We start from the raw sequence: 19169 nt of genomic DNA on the forward strand, positions 1-19169 counted from the left end.
ATTCTATGTTTCATATATATTGTCCACGATGAGTTCAATCTTTTTTTCTCTATATTAACTCGAAAATATTGAAGATGTCAAAAAGCAGAAAACTACTGGACGAGACCGGAATCGAACCGATGACCTCTCCCATGCTAAGGGAGCGCGCTACCAACTACGCCACACGCCCAATTATCTATCCATAGTTATTTCAGCTCAGACTACAATCATAGGGGGGCATCACGTGGCAATAGACTACTTCTCAAAAGATGAGATTGAGATGTGGGAGAGACCAATATATAGTGCTGTGAGCTTATCGTAAGATATCGAAGACAGTTTCATGGGGATACTGGTCCGTTTCTCATATTTTTGAAGATACAAGCTAAACCCAGACACCTAGAACTCAGCATGTTTTGTGGAAGATCGCGAAAAACTAGAAAAATGCGTATATTTAATAAACAAACTCCAGGAAAAGGACTGATGGGTTTATCGAACGGGCAGAAAGAAGCGTTGTCTAGATTATTAGTGTGTTAGGATTTGAATTTGTGATTTCCATTTGTTTAGTGCAGTGATTGTTGTGGAGTCGCCATATTTTTTAACGCAGGGAGAGAAAAAACTGGAATTACGGTGGTATGCAAGATTCGGTCACATCACATCAATACCTTCACCCCGTGAGCAACTATAATAATGGCAACATTGGAAGCGTTAACAACATAATGAGGAGATCACAAGGAGACATCATTGATTCGGACGATGAGAATCCGCTGAGTCCTCCTAAATTAAGCAATTTTGGTTCGGCATTATTTACAGATAAGGAGAACGAGACGCCAACATACCTTAGAAAATCTGGTGTGGTTGCGCAGCCAGCACCTTATCCGAACATAAATATGAATGCCAACAAACCACCTACGCTGACGGGTACCCTGCACATGGATGATGGTTCACATTCAACGTTGTTTACATCTGTATCAAAACACCAGCCGAGTATGACAACTGTGAATCAAGAGCAACGGACTCCCGGGGAAGAGGGATTGGGTTCGTATAGATTTCAAATGATACAGCAATCTATGAAGGATGAGCTTTCATCTAGACAAATAATGAGACGAAGTAGGCGATTTATTACTTCTCGTCTTTCGACCCTAGGGCCAGCTAAAAGAAATACAACATTGACTGCGAACCTCGACTTTTCTTCTAATATGAGCCATGAAGACTCGCGTGATTTATCACATCAGGATGGCAACATATCATCTTCATCGAACAACCACAGTGGGCTACTACAAAACCAAGATTATAATGTGTTCCTAGATACAGAACCCAACTGTAGACCGGATAGCAAAGAAAATGATGGGTTAAAGAGCGCTAGCTCGATTGACTATGACAACATATCCTTTGGGGATTTGAATCCTTATCAATACTTGAAAAAGCACAATTTACCAACAAGCGAACTTCCAAATATTTCTCGAATTTATTTTGAAATACAAAAGAAGGAGAATAGACGGGCTGCAGTGAGGAAGAATATTTTTACCAACAATAGCATCAACAGCAGCAGTACAGCCAAGGACTATGGCGGCGACAACAAACACAACAACAAACATAACAACAACAACAACAACAACAACAACAACAACAACAACAACAACAAAAGCAACAACAATAATAATGACTCTGTTAATAATAATAACATAGGTAACATACACCTTAATATTAGCAATAGGAACGGTAATCAAAACCATAATACTCACGGTAATACGATGGGCACCAATAAGTGGACTCCCACCCAAACATTGAGTGTTCCAAAGAGGGATAGACAGCCTAGACGGAAGACCAGCGATGCATCCGTGAGTTCTTTTTCGAAGATACTGTCGTCTCCTATCACTGGTGCAGCCAACAACTACGTTGAATCACAAAAGCAAATACAACCGCCTATGCAAAGAAGTCCTGTTTCTCTGGGTCCCCTTCAGCTCAATCCGAATACCAAAAAGCGAGAGGCGCTGAATAAACTGGATGTTAACTCAACCAATCAACAGGCTATAGTCCATAAAAAACATAAGTCAGATGAACAGAACTTTTATCATATTAGAAAGGCTCCGAATCCTCCTGCAGTAAAAAAAGTAGAGATTATTGAACCAGTTAAAGATACCGTAATTACTACAATTCCGTTAAAACCGCCATCTACAGAAAATGGAAGTTATCAAACACCTCAGAGGAAAAGACAGATTATCCAAGTTAATGGTTCAGAGTATGAAAAAGTAGAGCTTCTAGGCCGAGGTGGATCCTCAAAAGTGTACAAAGTGCGTAGTTCGAATAACAAGATATATGCATTGAAGAGGGTGTCTTTTGATGAGTTTGATGATACCAGTATAGATGGGTTTAAGGGTGAAATTGAGTTATTAAAAAGGTTAGAAGATCAAACCCGTGTTGTAAAGTTGATAGACCATGAAATGAATCACGGTGTGCTATATGTTGTTATGGAATGCGGTGATCATGATCTTTCTCAAGTTTTAGCTCAAAGGGCAAATATGCCTTTTGACATCGAATTCGTGCGTTACCATGCCCAAGAAATGCTAAAATGTGTGCAAGTGGTTCACGATACAGGGATAGTTCATTCAGACTTAAAGCCTGCTAATTTTGTTTTTGTGAAAGGTATTCTAAAGATTATAGACTTTGGTATTGCAAACGCTGTCCCTGATCATACCGTTAACATATATCGTGATACCCAAATTGGCACACCAAATTACATGGCTCCGGAAGCCTTGGTTGCCATGAATTATACTCCAGACCAAGGCCAAACGGAACAAGAAATACAACAAAACAGGTGGAAGGTTGGTAAACCATCGGATATTTGGTCTTGTGGATGCATAATATATCAAATGATTTATGGAAGGCCCCCATATGGTGGGTTTCAAGGCCAAAACAGGTTGTTAGCAATTATGAATCCAGAAGTTAAAATAGTTTACCCTGAAAAAACAACGCATGGTGATCTTGTTCCACGCACTGCACTGGATACCATTAAAGCTTGTTTGGAAAGAAACCCGGAAAGAAGATGGACAGTAGATGATCTACTAAGAGGTCCATTCATTAAACCTGTATCTGTGACGCACTTCTTTATTCGTGATTTGATTAAAAACGCTGTTAAGTATGGTTCTGACCAAAGGTATGTATCTAAAGAGAAAGTGGAAGATTTGGCAGATGATGTTTGGAACAGGTTAAGTGATTTTAGATTGTAAGCTGAATTAACCAAAGGGAAAAAGAAGAAGAAGAAGAAGAACTAAGAAAAAGTTGTATTATTATTTTATTAACGTAGGGCATTATATAATATTTTAAAGATGACATTTATTTACATACCCGACGCACCGTTTAGTACAGGCTAGGAGAGGAGATAGTTTCGGCTAAACTTCCACTTAGTTTAATTTTTATCGCAACAACTGATGAAAGATAATAGGCTAAGTAATCTATAAGCACCTAAGTTTGTGCACGATTCTTCAGTCTTATTATTAATTGTATACGTACATACATACATATATATACTGCCTTGTGTATCGTTTACCTTGGTCCAAACTTAGACATAGCAGCAGGGCCCATTTCTTCCCATTCTTTTTTCGTTAGCCACATATGATCCTTATCAGCCATGATATTGGCCAAAACAGCACCACCTGTAAAAACCATATGTTTTCTTCTTGGAGGGTCTTCAATTCTGACCTTAAATTTATCCAAGCGAGCTGGATCATTTTTTAACACTCTAGTAAACCACAACTGTTTTAATTCCTTTTCCAAACGTGATGGCAACCCAGGATACATAGAAGAACCACCAGAGAGCACAATTGCCCTATATAATGCAGATATAATATCAACATCTGCAGATTGAATTGTACTAAATAACATTTCACCAATGCCCTGCTGTTCAACATCAACTAAACTTGGTTGAAATAGGCACTCTGGAGCTTCAAATCTTTCTGAACCAACCTTTATTACTCTCCCATCTGGCAACTCATAAGTTTCAACTAACGTCGTAGTCTCATGGGCCAATTTAGTATCCAAATCCAAATCATATGAGACATAGCATAGCTTTTCCTTAATTTGACGAACAGTTTCAAAATCTGCAGTCTTGTTAAATGCATACCCACGACGTGACAATAAATCAATCAAATACCTAGTCACATCCCTACCTGCAACGTCCAACCTCCTAGTTAGATGATTCAACACCACAGATTCATAAACAGGAACAATATGAGTTACACCATCACCAGAATCTACAACAACGCCTGACGACAACCCTTGGGCGTATAATGCCAACACAGCTTGAATCGCAACATAAACACCACCAAAATCATATTTTTCAAACATAACCTCACACATCTGCTCTCTGTTCTTCAAAGGATTCATAGGAGGCTCTGTCAACAAAACCTTATGACCAGCAGTAGATGGTATTTTCATCTGATCATAAAATGCATAGTCCCATAACTGTTCCATATCCGCCCAATTCTTAATAATCCCATTCTCCATAGGATAAGATATCTGTAAATATGAACGAACATTACTAGCTTCATCTCCAATCATAATATCCTTTAAAGGGGTACTAATATTGGATCGTTCTCCTGCTCTAAGAATCGGTCTACCAACAATAGAGGGAAAGGTGTAATCCGGGAAATTCTCACCAGCACGCCCTATTTTAACAAAACCAGTACCCTGATCTAGGACAATTGGTACGTATGGATCCATCCTCAACTTTTTATAATACTATCCGTTACTAATGCCACCCCTGGCACCTAATATATCTTGTTTATGTGGCTTATATCTCATTAGTATAAGATACCAGTTTAACTTAACAGAAGAGAGCCCCTTTCTTTTATGTAACGGTAATATCTCATTATACGAAACACGCTATATGATCATACTAGTAGTCCTGGTATAGTCTTAGATATTCCAGGGCCATTGAATGGCTTTATGAAGCTCTAAGAGTGTTTGTGAAGTTGGAAATATTGCCCTTTAGTATAAATCAGAAATTCATTATTTATTGTCATTAGTTTGTCGTGCGGCTTTCGTCGTAGCCACTACCCATCTGATTCATATAAAAGTTATATGCAAGCAATGCGGCCGGTTTCCGCAAGACCTTTACGAATTGATTCAGCTTTTAGTACCTTGTATGGCTTACTCTAAGATAGTGACTGAATATCTTCCATCTATATTTGATCTGTCGAGATTTCCCCAAGTGTTTGAAAGTTATCGCTGTTTGTCAATTAGAAAATTAGTACCATATAGCAATAGCGATAGTGTCCAATTTTATATTGACACACTATTATTATCCTTTAGATACCATAATAGAACCTTAATTGTCGAAATGTACCGCAGGATCTATAAAAACCTGTTCCCCAAGAATCAGTTATTTTCGTCTGGAGAAATAAGAACTTATTCTCAATTCATTCTTTTCTAGCTGGCTGTAATCTGCAGTCCAGAAGGACTATATAATTATTAGCTCCATCTGGATGAAAAAGTTCATGGCTATTTGTTATATCAGGATATTGGAATTGAACTAGCGTTTCGCCAGGACCACCTTCAAAATGTCCAATGCATTGAAGATTACGTTTGTGCAGTTCTGCCGTTATAAGGGGGGGTAAAACTAAATCTGTCTGCTTAACAGCTTTAATGGAGTCTAACATCATTTCAGCTTTTTTAGCCTTCCAGATGCTCATCGATATTAGGATAATGGTAGCAGGTAAGCATATTCCGATAAGTACAGGCAACAACAGGAATAGCAAAGAGATGCAACCAAATAATGCCAATAACACAATGCTGTTGGGGACCCAATCAGCATTCACGGTTGATTTCAGTTTTGGATTGTGTGGGGAATATAACGGGTTCTTCTTGTGTAACTTGCGACTGGCAGAGAGAGGTTGGCGTGCCCTGTCCATATGCTGTCGCAAGATCTCTATCTGACCCAATCCCTGTTGAACCATTTTCGGTTGCTGCGCATGACTATACCGGAAGGAAGACATAGGGGGTCTCTGTGTGTGCAAGTTATGTTGTGGGACTTTGATAGCTGTTCGAGTATATCCCGTTAATTTATTCTGCAATAATGAAGGATATTTTATGCGATTAAGTCCAAATATTTTATTCTTCTTCAACACAAACATGGTATGACATTAATATGCTTGATAATAACGTTGGTTTGATAAATAATATAGCAAGGGTAGCTCTATATTAAAAGTTCCTTGTTATATTGTAATTTATGAGAGGTGAGGTAGGATCTTCCTACAGCGTTTTTATTCCGGAGTACATAATAATTAAATTACGCTACACTCAAAGGGAGTGAAGCGAACGGGGATCTGAATAGATTTTATTTATAGATTATTATTACTCATGGGGCTACCATTGAGAGATGCGCAATATCCGAGACTTGATTCAGATTAATTGTCTGTATAAAGTCTTCTCGCTGTTTTCGTGGCGTAGTTTATATCAATAACGGACTTCATAAGCACCGGACTTCGATATATACTTGACCCACTTTACTGTATTATAATTGAGGTCCTTTTCCATTACCTTCAAATATCTGACAACTAAACCACTATTGCTAAACATAGATATTTCAAACCGTACTGAGATCGGTGGTCGAGACCACTGCTCTAGATTTAAAGAATCATTACCGTTCCCCATAGGAACAATAACGGCAGAAAATACGTTTTCAGTCAACCCATGATATTTATGTATCTTCCAAACAATAGCATTCTCCTCCGGTATGAATTTACCCTTACCACTGGAGACATTGATCTTGGCATTGACAGTATCTGGAGGAGCTGGAATGTACAACTCAACGTCCTTTGCACAGAGCTTACTTGGAAATAAAGATTTCAGTGTTATGCGATACTCAACAGACTTACCCTTCAGAGTGGTCACCATTGGAGTAACCTTGAATGGAAGATTTAGGTTATCTCTAACATGGTATTTCATTAACTCAAAAAGCCCATCAGGAGGTACAAACCTAATAACCCTCTCCTGGTCAAATTTGTCCAATTGCACACATTGATGAAATTTACAATCCTCCAAAATAACACTTCCGGTGATCGCATTCTTTATGGCTTTAGTCCCATTCTCTTCTTCTGCCCATCCATCATTTCCGGAAGATTGCGTATTGCTACTTGGTGATAAATAGTCATTGAATCCAAACTGGCAAACTGGCATTCCCGAGAGATGTGCAACACATTGTACACTGCCGTCCACATATGACTTTAAAATGGCCCCATCCTTGTTCACTAAAATAGAAATATGTTCAAATACATCCAAGTAAACTTCATTCTTCTTGTACCTAATCCCCTCTGATCGCCACAGACACATATCTTTACTGGTCAAACCCAAATTCTCCGATGACATGCCTCTAGCTCCAGCCTTCACTAACCACGATGGTGTATTTAATATATCGTCAGAACCTAATAAATTCTCAGATAAAGGTTTCTTAGATATGTATGGCATAATATGTGTTAATTCGGTATCTCGTGGAATTCCATTGTCTAACACTATATCCAGGATTTCATAACATAACATAAAGTCACCTTGTAAGCTATCTTCACTATTAATATCATAAACTTCCAATAACTTATTAAAATTATATAGGAATTCCCATATTCCTGCACTATCCGTATTGCCACGCGAAACTGTAACAAGCCATAATCCCCCGTTAGATCTTATATGATGGAACGTTGTCGACCCCAGGGTTAAAATAGGAGATCGTACATCTAAGTTATTGATAACCTGTATCCTAAAAATCTCTGAAACACCTAATTTAATATTGTCCTTGATTAATTTTGAAATAATCAAATCCCCTCTGGGAGAATATAAAAACAATGCACTAATCATTGCACCAGCAGTACCAGCAACCGTCCTTTTCTACCTTATTTTGAACACAGCTATCAACGGGTAATTGATAGTCTTCGCTCGAGAGTCTTGACATCTCGCTCGAGAAAATAGGATATCCGTTTTTGGTCATCCTTGCATGGCCTACATCATATTCTACGATGCTCGAGGAACCATCAATATTTCTCTGCATCCCTTCTGAGGCTGCGACAGTATATACAGAGTGATTTACGCTGTGTGGATACAAGAAGAGCTACCAGGACGAATTAGAATGCGTATTAGTGTTCTAAATCATGAAAGTTGACATGATAAGTTGATATGTATTGGATGTAATGTTGTAAGTAAGCTTGTGTTCACTTGGATTTAGTTGTAGATGGTAAGGATTTCATGTTGGAAAAATTTCCTTGAACATGGATAGGGCTTTTTAGTCATCAATCGTTGTTCACGCTTGTCTCACTTTTACAGTTTAGCTGTTGAGATTTTGTTAAGCTATATTGAACTCTGTAGTGTTGAAAATTTTGATTTAGTTATCCTTTGGAAAGGTCATCTCTGTTTCTGTATTGAATCTATAATGAACAACATTATAATTTTTGCTGGTAGTTCACACCCTACATTAGTGGAAAAGATTTGTGAGAATTTGAGCATCAAGCCATCTCAGGTTAAATTGGGGAAGTTTTCTAACGGCGAGACTTCAATAGATATTGGGGAGTCGGTAAGAGAAAAAGATGTTTATGTTATTCAGAGTGGTTGTGGTCATGTTAATGACAATTTCATGGAATTGTTAATTCTCATAAATGCTTGCAAGACTTCTTCTGCGAATCGTGTTACGGCGGTTATGCCATATTTTTGTTATTCTAGGCAGCCAGATATTCCTTATACTGCGAAAGGTGCTCCAATTATTTCGAAGCCTAAGCATTCTGCGGTGAAAGAGTCTGGGAATACTACAGAAATCGGTTCTGTTTTAACTACGCACAAGCCGGTGTCTCAACGTTCTCGCAAGAGCATTGATGTCGCGATTGAAAATACTCTATCTTCTTTGAGTTTGGATCGTTCTACTCCCAGAATATTGAAAAGTGAGGACAACATCCAGAGGTCGTCATCTAACTCACGGATCCCAGTTATTCCGGAACGCGATGGAACCTCATCTTCTGAAGCAGCTGGTGCCTTATTCAACACGAACAACTCAGGTTATAAGCTCTGGGTTGCCCAAGCCGGCACGTTAATCGCGAACCTACTAACTACTGCTGGTGCAGATCATGTCATTACTATGGATTTACATGATCCCCAGTTCCAAGGGTTCTTCTCCATAGGAGTAGATAACTTATACTGCAAGCCGCTAATCCAAGCATATATTCAACACCGGATTCCAGAATATAAAGATGCGGTCATTGTAAGCCCAGATAGTGGTGGAGCTAAACGATCTAGTAAAGTAGCAGACGCCTTGGGTCTGCCGTTTGCGTTAATTCATAAAGAGAGGCGCTCTCAAATATTGAAAGGTCCTCCTGACGCCACTTTAGCATCTGGGGGTGGTGTGCCGCTATCCCCCAAACCTTTGATTTCAAATCTAAGCGGATCTGAATTGAAGCATTCAATGTCTGCTTCTAAGTTTGTTCAAACAACAATGCTGGTCGGTGACGTCCGTAACAAGGTTTGCATTCTTTTAGATGACTTGGTAGACACTTCCTACACTATAACACGCGCTGCAAGGCTATTGAAAGATCAAGGTGCTACCAAGGTGTATGCAGTCGTGACACATGGTGTTTTTAGTGGAGATGCGTTAAACAGAGTGGCGCAGTCTGCTATAGATAAAATTGCAGTCACTAACACTGTTCCACAAGATGAGACGATTGCATTTTTAGGCAAGAACCGTGTGGATGTAATTGATGTTTCTCGTGTGTTTGGCGAAGCAATTAGACGTATACACAACGGTGAGTCCATTAGTATGCTTTTTGAATATGTTACCTAACATATGTTTCCTTCTTTTTTCAGTACGTCCTGCGGCTGGTATATTGGTAATGATCTTATTAGATTATACTAGTTATGTTATTATTTAACCCAGAATATAGTATGAACTTTTGGGTGTGAGCTGTAAGTAAGCTTTGATCACGATTATTTGCTCCCGCATGTTAGAAGCAAGATATCTATGATTAGATCCTGCGTATGATTGCAACAATATATATTTTAGCTGCCTGTAAAATTTATCCTGTATATACATCGAACTTGTTACAGATGCACTTAAGCGTCGCATCTGTATGAAAAGGATGCTTAATTTTCATCTATTCCGGAAGAATTGTTAGAACTGTCATCATTTTTCCTCTGTTGTTTCTCTTCCTTACGTTGCTCGTTCAATTGTTTCAATTCATCGTCTGTTATTAAATGATGCAAATGCGTCTTTGGTGAAACCGATGGATAATCATTGGCGTCACATACCTCGATGGACTGAAGCCACTGGTCTTTCACAACCTCCTCAATTGACAATCTCTTGTTTATATCTAACTCCAACATCTTACCAATCAATGGTCTGGACTGTTGGGGTAGCAATTTCAGAAGTCTATAAGGACCTCTACTGTAGTCTGCTTCGTCTTCGGGGTCTTGACAGAATAAGTTAAAGGACGGCACATCTCTACTTGGCTTTTTCCATGGGAATCTCCGAAGAATCATACAATAATACATAACAGCCACTGACCAAACATCAACCGGCCTTGGATCGTAGTAAACTTGGGTTAGCAGCTCCGGAGCCAAGTATGGATCACTGCCCACAATCCCCTTCGAAAGTTCAATCTTATCTCCATAGCTATATTGAAATATTACGGAACTACCAAAATCAATCAACTTCAATATACCTGTGGAAGTCACAACGCAATTATCCAGCTTTAAATCCCTATGTGCCAAACCTTGAGAATGCAAATAATGAACACCGCTACAGATTTGTTTGAAATAGCAAGAAACCTCATATTCATCCATGAGATCGCTCATAACCAATGTGAAAAAGTCATATGGACAATATTCCATTACTACCAGGAACAGCTCCCCCTCTTGAAACATATCCAACGTCTCTATTACATTTTGGTGACGTAATGTTGAGCCAATGCAAAACTCAGATGTAACTTTCCGTGAATAACTTTTCAGGGTTTCCCGAGAGTTACGAGCTCTGAAGCGCTTGACCGCAAACAGTTGGCCATCACTACCCTTTATTACAGATACAGAGCCAGATACCCCTTCTCCGAGAACCTTGCCAGGAACCCCATATTTTCGGATTAACTGACGGGCATCCTCTGCACCATATAATGTCATCTGCACTGTATTGCGATCAGTTATTACAGCACTAGCAGGGACTCCAGTGATATCATCAACATTATGACCCGTTTGTGATACCTCATCAGGTGATACCGAAGATGTGTTTTTCTCAGGCGTGCCAGAACTCTGATGTAGTTTAAAGAATCGCTTTAGCCTTAAGGATTTCTTAGAAAGCAGATTCTCCGAATTATTAGCTAACTTCGGAGGGATCTTCCGCTGCTGCTGCTGCAGTTTTTGCACCTCTTTATCTTGAATAGATTCAATTTGTTTGAGTAGATATTGAGCTGGGTGTTGTTTTGGATGCGGAGCAGTGTCAAGAGTCGTTACAGACCCTGATGAATTCGTAGCTCTACGTGGCAGATCATAACAGTTATATGGGTTTTGCTGCTGATGTACATGAGCTTGTTTAACATGCGGATTGTTAAGCAAAGGAGGTAACATTATTCGCGAAGACACGTCGTTTGGTGAATGCCTACCATTCCCACCACTACTACGACTTGCAGCATCATTATTGTACGAGGATGCATGGCTTGATCCACTATGTTTAGGCGATAATAGCATTCCTAAAAATTCCTTCCCCTCATTGCCCACTAAATAACCACAATTATCACTGCCACTCAAATTCACAATATTATTATTACTATTACTATAGCTACTACTACCACGAAAGAACCTCATCAAGTTCAATCTACTCCTGCTTTTTTGCCTCGCTGAGCTTAAACAACTACAGTTAGAAGTTGTACACTTGAGTGACCCCGATTCAACCATACTATTTCGACTTGAATGAAACGATAGTGTATCTCCCATAACGTATACAGCGGTATAACACTAAATCCCCCACAAATATTAAAAAATGAAGCAGATTTTTATTTCTGAATGAAGACACGTACCCAAAGAACACACGGCAATCCCACTTTCACAGATATACCTTACACCGGTCCTCCAGTCCTTGGTATCCCTCTCTAAATCCTACAACTTAGATATGGAATGAACGCCCGTTAGATTTTCCAAATTACAACCAATAAGTCATAAACTCCAGGCTTATGCTCCCTCTAAAAACAATAAACACACTTTCTGAATACAAAAGAACAAATGTATCTATTTTGTTCATGGAAAGATAATAAAATGAATAAATCAATCTAATATATGCTGTATATATGTATATATTAGATTATTAATACTTTTTAAGGAAAACAAGGTCAAATAAAATAGTATTTCCGTGAAAAAATGACAGCGAAAAAAAGGTTCATCTAGAAGCAGACAATCGCAGTTCACAGAAGGACGCAATCATAGCATGGCACTACTCCTGTAACGGCGGGTGTTATGCGCTAGGAGCATGAACCACCACGAGAGACAGTTGGTGACATGTATAAAGGTACTCAGATAACAATATAACGAAGTTATACGGAAGAAGTTATGTATATGTATATATATGTTGGCTTGTAATTTTTGTATTGCGTATAATAGGATTTAAGGACAACGGGCCATGTTCAGCAAGAGGGGGGGGTTCGCTGCGGGGCAGGAACTCGGTGTCTTGGTAAGATCAGTTTGTCAGTTGCGTGCGGTGAGATTTGATACCGCGGGAAATTTAGGGCTACGAGTGACAGATTTGGTTCGATTGCGGTCTGGGGAGAAGGACGAGGAGGTGGATTCTGAGTGAGTACTGTTAGGTAGCTTTCTGGCAGCGTTAGAATCATCCCAATCTTGGGCGGGTTCGATGATAGTTTTATGGACTCCTTGTACTGTGATGACTGATTCTACGATACCGTTCTTCGTTGACTTATAGCTGGAAGCTATGACGTTTCTGTAAAGGGGATCCTTTTCGCTATAGGGGGATACTGGAGACAGTTTTTCCAGTGGCAGCTGAGATGGCGAGGTAGCCATGTTGCTGTTGTTTTCCGGATCAGATAAAACGGTGGACACTACGTAGGAGGTTTCGCCTGTTTCTACGGTGTGTTTGAAGGCTTTATCCGATTGCATGGAATGCTCTTTTACCAGCTTGGTCGTCATCGAGGGCATGGTGAAGCCGTGGGAAGATTTATTATCGGTGGTGCCATAGTCCTGGTGGAGTGAGGAGGAACCATTCCGGAAAGGCATTGTCACAGACTGCTGTGCCTCCAGCGTTGCATCCTGCCGGCGTTCCTGCTCCTGCCGGCCCTGCTGCTTTGATACATCATTTGAAACAGAGGGCCTGGGTGAAGACATCGACTTCTGTAATTGCGAGCTTTGGCGTTTAATAGTCACATACGGGTTATTGATGTTAAGGGGATTAGCAGCCGGATTTAGTGGCTGAATGATATCAGTTACAGGAATGCGGATTTCATTGTTGACCATAGGAAGTGAGGATTGTTGTGGTTGTTGTTGCTGCTGTTGTTCTTTAGTGATGGAGGTAGTACTCTTAGCGGACACGGCACTATCACCCCCGCCAATCACTAGAGCCCCTCTTGCGGATTCCAAACCAGAACCAGGACCCGAGTCTGTAGCGGCAGCAGCAGCAGCAGCAGCAGCAGCAGACGCTCTACTTGAACTGGTGTACAAAGAATGAAGATAAGAAGTAATATGGCGTTTTGACAATGGTCCTGGCTGCTTACGCATGATACGCTGGTGAATGTTGACAAAGACATCAGACTCATCAACAATTTCTTCACCAATAAGCTCCTCAATTACATCTTCCAACGTCAAGACACCAAGAGCACCAGAAGAAGAACCAGGATCTTTAGACACAACGCACATATGTGATTTACCCTCTTGAAAGTAATTGAGAATATTCAGACAAGATGTTTTTGGCGACGTTTCGGGCAGCGTGGCAAGAGGAAAGTGCGAAACTGGAAGGGCATCTGCAGGATCATATGAAATCAATACACGCACCAACAACATACCGATGAAGTTCGTAGGCTGTCCCGGTAAATATATTGGGACACGGGAAAATCCAGAATTAAACAACTCCTCTACAGCCTTCTCATCAAGTATCTTATCCGCACTGATCGTAAACACATTTTCAATAGGCGTCATGATCTCTTGTACCTGCTTATCCTTTAAATCCAAAACCGCAGAGATAATAGTCACCTCGTCCTGTGTCAGCCTCTCCACTCCCATAGTCTTATGCAACGTAACCAGCGTTTTCAAACCTGACTTCTTGTAAACGGTACCGTGGTCCTCCCCAAGAAGATAATCCAACAAAAGCGCAATAGGGTATGCCATCGGATACATCAGATACATCAGTGACAACACAAAGGGACTGAACCATGCGCCAACTTCCAACCCATAACGAACACACAGCGACTGCGGTATGATCTCCCCGAAAACAACTATCAACGCAGTGCTCATGACAACCGCCTGCCACCCGCCTCCGATACATCTATCGAGCACAATCGGCAGCGTCTCATTCGTTATCACATTACTCAACAAAAGCGTCACCAAAACCCAATGTTTACCGCGTCCTAACAACCTCAGCACCCGCTGCGCATGTTTCTGCTCCGCTTTACTACCTGAAGTGCTGATCACCTTCAAATATATCTCATCCTGACCCATCAAACCCAACGTCAACCCCGCAAACACACCTCCGAGCAAAACCAAAAGAACCGAAACAGCCATAAATGTATAAAACGACTCACCCTCTGCCCCCGCCGATCCCAACCCTGACCGGCCACCCAGAGCACCACTCACAACCATGTCCGTCATCCTGCTACCGCCGCCGCTATTCCCACCGTTCCTGAATACCAATCTGGAAACGGGCAGCGCCGCTAGACTAGGAATCCTACCTAACACCGCTAAACTAGCGTACGCCCTACCTCTTACACCATATTGCGTTCGTCGCATGTATGTCAATCACTATCAATCAGAAAAAAATCCCTTGACCTCCACAAATAACAACCGGGCACAAGAAACCACACAAACCTAAAAACAGAGACTTATTTACTTATCCTTCTAACACTAAGCCTTTTCTCTCCCTCTCTGCTCTCCTTTCTTGTTCTTTTTTTAAAAAAAAGACCATCCTTTTCTGTAAAAGTAATACGCATTTCTAGAAGACGAACCATAAGACCAACTACGTCCCACACCCCTGCAGGCCGGCCGTGGTGCTCACCACCTCCCTGCTGGTTCAGCCTGCCAAGCGGATGCATCCAGAGCATGCATCCGCTTGGCCCTTCCCGCGGGGTTACCCTGCCCGGGCTGTAGTGCAACCAGACACCCGAAGCATCACGGCACCATATCTAAAGCAGGGTAACCCCACCCAGCTGGTTGTGCCGTTCGCCGCCAAAAAGAAACGCCGCGCCGTCCTGGCGGCCCTGGTCTTCTCGGCCCGGGTCGGCCCCAACGCTAGACCCTGTTCCGTGACCTCCACGCGAGGACAGATCACGACTCACGATACGTCATTTGGTCCCACACAGACGTTTTTTGGCCCCCCGAAAACCCAGCGCCTACCAGCTGCGCTAGCAGCTGCGCGTGCGGAGCCACCAGTGGCGGCCGGCCACGCCGGCCGCCACTGGGTCCGGGCGGGGCAAGAAAAAAAGCCAACCAACCATTTCTTCCCATTCTTCGCTGACGGAGACCCCCCAGACGAAACCCATTTTTTATTTCTTATTATTCATTCCACGAAAGTGGAGAACGGCTAAAGAGTATAAATACTCTAAGCCAGAAGCACCAGGCAGCTCGAGCCATGATGGGCGGCCTGTTTATTGTATGTTCTGTGGCACGGCTGCTATCAGTATACATCGGCTAGTAACATCGCTCAGAGTTAACAGAAGTCATAGCACCAGGTGCGGATCACGAGCTCTTAATACCGGGACAGCAGGATTATTAGCGGCACAGAGAATTCAGCACAGCGCTAATTTGCAATACAAAAGAACTCATAGTAATAGGCCGGCAATCTACTCAGGGCCTCCAGTGTCAGACAACAAAACAGCAGCAAGCAGAGTATCATCAGTGAGAATGGCAGGTACAGATAGACTACAACAGACGTCTCAGATTCTTTCACGGTCGACGTCGCAGCAGCTGGTGATGGAACGCCCGTTCAAGGTCACGGTGATTGGATCGGGCAACTGGGGTACCACGATTGGGAAGGTTATAGCGGAGAACACGCAGTTGCGTCCGCGGATGTTTGTGTCACGTGTTGACATGTGGGTTTTCGAGGAGGTCATCGACGGCAAGAAGTTGACGGAGATCATCAACACGGAGCACGAGAACGTCAAGTATCTACCGGGGATCAAGCTCCCTGAGAATTTGGTGGCGAACCCCTCGTTGGCGGAGTCGGCCAGGGACGCGGACATTTTGGTGTTCAACATCCCGCACCAGTTTCTCCCCCGGGTGGTGGACCAGTTGAAGGGTCACGTGAAGCCGGGCGCGCGCGCGATTTCGTGTCTCAAGGGCTTTGAGGTGGACCAGGAGGGGGTCAAGTTGTTGTCGTCGTATATCGAGAAGCACTTGGACATAGCCTGCGGCGCGTTGTCGGGCGCCAACTTGGCGCCCGAGGTTGCCAAGGGCAACTGGTCGGAAACCACTGTCGCGTACACAATCCCCAGAAACTTCCGCGGGACCTGCAGGGACGTGGATCACGTTGTTCTTAAGAGCCTCTTCCACAGACCCTATTTCCACGTGTCTGTCATAGAGGATGTGGCAGGGATTTCGGTGGCCGGTGCCTTGAAGAACATTGTTGCCTTGGCCTGTGGCTTTGTGTTGGGCTTGGGTTGGGGTAACAACGCTGCCGCTGCGGTCCAGCGCATTGGTCTAGGCGAGATGATCAAGTTCGGCAAGATGTTCTTCCCAGAATGCAAGGTGGAGACGTTTTACCAGGAGTCTGCCGGAGTCGCGGACTTGATCACCACCTGTTTCGGCGGCAGAAACGTGCGGATCGGCAAGGCCATGGCCACCACGGGCAAGACCGCAAAGGAGTTGGAGCAGGAGCTTTTGAACGGCCAGTCGTCGCAGGGCATCTACACCACATCCGAGGTGCATGAGTGGCTAGAACGTTGCGGGAAGTTGGAGGACTTTCCTTTGTTTGAGAGTGTGTATCAGATCGTCTACTGCGGTGCGTCTATGGAGCGCTTGCCGGAGATGCTTGAGAAAGTTGAGCAAGCGTAGTCGGGCGCGGAGAGCCATCCATGTCTTGAGAACAGAAACGGCAGGGCCTTCTTCCCGATCGAGAACAAGAAGAACTACTGCTGCTGGGAACAGTGAGCAAGGAACAATACGAGTTGGGAAAACATTGATCCGTCATTATTATGTAATACGTCGTTGGGTAGCACCAAGGAACATCTGTACATTACACTGTGTTGTCGTGTTTGGGGAGGCGGGATCACGGTTTCGGGGTTGGTGTCAAGTTTGGCGAACTCGCGGGATATATATATATATATAGAATGTGTAGCGGGCGGGCGGGGGTTGTTGATTTTCGTCTGTTTTGTTAATGGTTTTCCCATTGGAATTTGTTGAGGTGTGGTTCTTTTGAATGGCGGGTGTGTGTCTGTCAGTCCAAGCACCACACGTACGTGTGGTGCTTGGATCATGGACAGCGACTGTGACAACGAGTAGATGGAATGAGTCATGTTTTTTTCATAAAACGGGTTTGTTGGGTGAAGTATATATATATTTATGTATGTGAGTGAGAGTGTGTAGACGTGGGTAGTCAGTTTTTATGTTGTATGCAAGGTAGCAGTAGTTTTATCGATAACACAGGATGGTGAACGGTAAAGTTTGTTTAGCGTACTCGGGGGGGTTGGATACGTCGGTTATTTTGGCTTGGTTGTTGGAGCAGGGTTACGAGGTTGTTGCTTTCATGGCTAATGTTGGGCAGGAGGAGGATTTTGCAGCGGCAGAGGAGAAGGCGTTGAAGATCGGAGCCAGTAAATTTGTGTGTGTTGATTGCAGAGAGGAGTTTGTTAAGGATGTTCTGTTCCCTGCTGTGCAGGTGAATGCGGTGTATGAAGATGTGTATTTGTTGGGGACGTCGCTAGCTAGGCCTGTAATTGCGAAGGCTCAGATTGATGTTGCAGAACGGGAGGGATGCTTTGCTGTGTCGCATGGATGCACGGGCAAGGGCAATGATCAGATTCGGTTTGAGTTGGGCTTTTATGCTTTGAAGCCGGATGTGAAGGTTATTGCACCTTGGAGAGAGCCTGAGTTTTTCAATAGATTTGCTGGGAGGAACGATCTGCTCGAATATGCTAGTGTGAAAGGTATCCCTGTGGCGCAGACTAAGGCTAAACCGTGGTCCACGGATGAGAATCAGGCGCATATTTCGTACGAGGCTGGTATTCTGGAGGATCCAGATGTGACGCCTCCCAAGGATATGTGGAAGTTGATCACTGACCCGGAGGATGCTCCAGATGTGCCAGAAGATGTGACGGTTGTGTTTGAACGTGGGATACCGGTTAAAATTGTGTACAAGGAGGGCCAGGTTGTGAAGGAAGCTGTTGAACCGCTTGATATTTTTTTGACTGCTTCTAAGGTGGCTAGACGTAATGGTGTTGGGAGGATTGATATTGTTGAGAATCGGTACATTAACCTCAAGTCTAGAGGCTGTTACGAGCAGGCTCCCTTGACTTTGTTGAGAAGAGCCCATGTGGACCTGGAAGGATTAACGTTGGATAAAGAGGTCCGCCATTTGAGAGATCAGTTCGTTACTCCAACCTATTCCCGGTTACTTTACAATGGTTCGTATTTCACGCCAGAATGCGAATACGTTAGAGCTATGATTCCTCCTTCTCAGAATACTGTTAACGGACAAGTCAGGTTACGTCTGTACAAGGGTAATCTGGTTGTGCTGGGCAGATCATCTAGCACCGAGAACTTATACGATGCTAGCGAATCATCCATGGATGAACTAACTGGGTTTGAGCCCACTGATACTTCTGGTTTCATTGCTATCCAAGCCATCAGAGTTAAGAAGTATGGCCAATCTAAGATTGACAGAAATGAACCATTAACTTTGTAGAGAAACTACTGTACCGATTATAATCCAATGTATATAACATATATTCATATACATATAGAAAATTGTTCAAAGATGCCTTATACTTTTTTGCTTTTCTCTGACATGATTCGCATCACTTCTG

General features: G+C 42.6%; 9 protein-coding genes and 1 non-coding gene across 10 annotated transcripts; 4 read left to right on the forward strand and 6 right to left on the reverse strand.

Annotated features, from left to right (window-relative positions):
* Positions 1–96: 96 nt before the first annotated feature.
* On the reverse strand, positions 97–169 carry Ecym_5235. The gene has a single exon. It is a non-coding gene; the product is annotated as a tRNA-Ala (tRNA).
* Positions 170–611: 442 nt separating this feature from the next.
* MPS1 (serine/threonine/tyrosine protein kinase MPS1) lies at positions 612–3206 on the forward strand (the record flags this gene model as incomplete). Its single annotated transcript, XM_003646772.1, has 1 exon — positions 612–3206. The coding sequence occupies one exon, from the start codon at positions 612–614 to the stop codon at positions 3204–3206; it is 2595 nt and encodes an 864-aa protein (XP_003646820.1).
* A 316-nt stretch (positions 3207–3522) lies between these two features.
* On the reverse strand, positions 3523–4698 carry ARP2 (actin-related protein 2; the record flags this gene model as incomplete). Its single annotated transcript, XM_003646773.1, has 1 exon — positions 3523–4698. One exon carries the CDS (start codon positions 4696–4698, stop codon positions 3523–3525), a length of 1176 nt encoding a protein of 391 aa, XP_003646821.1.
* A 698-nt stretch (positions 4699–5396) lies between these two features.
* Positions 5397–6110, reverse strand: Ecym_5238 (uncharacterized protein; the record flags this gene model as incomplete). Its single annotated transcript, XM_003646774.1, has 1 exon — positions 5397–6110. One exon carries the CDS (start codon positions 6108–6110, stop codon positions 5397–5399), a length of 714 nt encoding a protein of 237 aa, XP_003646822.1.
* A 322-nt stretch (positions 6111–6432) lies between these two features.
* APM4 (Apm4p) lies at positions 6433–7827 on the reverse strand (the record flags this gene model as incomplete). The annotated part of the gene is made up of 1 exon (XM_003646775.1): positions 6433–7827. One exon carries the CDS (start codon positions 7825–7827, stop codon positions 6433–6435), a length of 1395 nt encoding a protein of 464 aa, XP_003646823.1.
* Positions 7828–8395: 568 nt separating this feature from the next.
* Positions 8396–9790, forward strand: PRS5 (ribose phosphate diphosphokinase subunit PRS5; the record flags this gene model as incomplete). The annotated part of the gene is made up of 1 exon (XM_003646776.1): positions 8396–9790. The coding sequence occupies one exon, from the start codon at positions 8396–8398 to the stop codon at positions 9788–9790; it is 1395 nt and encodes a 464-aa protein (XP_003646824.1).
* A 299-nt stretch (positions 9791–10089) lies between these two features.
* RTK1 (putative serine/threonine protein kinase RTK1) lies at positions 10090–11928 on the reverse strand (the record flags this gene model as incomplete). Its single annotated transcript, XM_003646777.1, has 1 exon — positions 10090–11928. One exon carries the CDS (start codon positions 11926–11928, stop codon positions 10090–10092), a length of 1839 nt encoding a protein of 612 aa, XP_003646825.1.
* Positions 11929–12672: 744 nt separating this feature from the next.
* On the reverse strand, positions 12673–14940 carry MAM3 (Mam3p; the record flags this gene model as incomplete). Its single annotated transcript, XM_003646778.1, has 1 exon — positions 12673–14940. One exon carries the CDS (start codon positions 14938–14940, stop codon positions 12673–12675), a length of 2268 nt encoding a protein of 755 aa, XP_003646826.1.
* Positions 14941–15801: 861 nt separating this feature from the next.
* GPD2 (glycerol-3-phosphate dehydrogenase (NAD(+)) GPD2) lies at positions 15802–17199 on the forward strand (the record flags this gene model as incomplete). The annotated part of the gene is made up of 1 exon (XM_003646779.1): positions 15802–17199. The coding sequence occupies one exon, from the start codon at positions 15802–15804 to the stop codon at positions 17197–17199; it is 1398 nt and encodes a 465-aa protein (XP_003646827.1).
* Positions 17200–17791: 592 nt separating this feature from the next.
* ARG1 (argininosuccinate synthase) lies at positions 17792–19048 on the forward strand (the record flags this gene model as incomplete). The annotated part of the gene is made up of 1 exon (XM_003646780.1): positions 17792–19048. The coding sequence occupies one exon, from the start codon at positions 17792–17794 to the stop codon at positions 19046–19048; it is 1257 nt and encodes a 418-aa protein (XP_003646828.1).
* Positions 19049–19169: the final 121 nt, after the last annotated feature.

Source organism: Eremothecium cymbalariae, chromosome 5, assembly GCF_000235365.1.
Source record: "Eremothecium cymbalariae DBVPG#7215 chromosome 5, complete sequence".
Taxonomy (NCBI): Eukaryota; Fungi; Ascomycota; class Saccharomycetes; order Saccharomycetales; family Saccharomycetaceae; genus Eremothecium; species Eremothecium cymbalariae.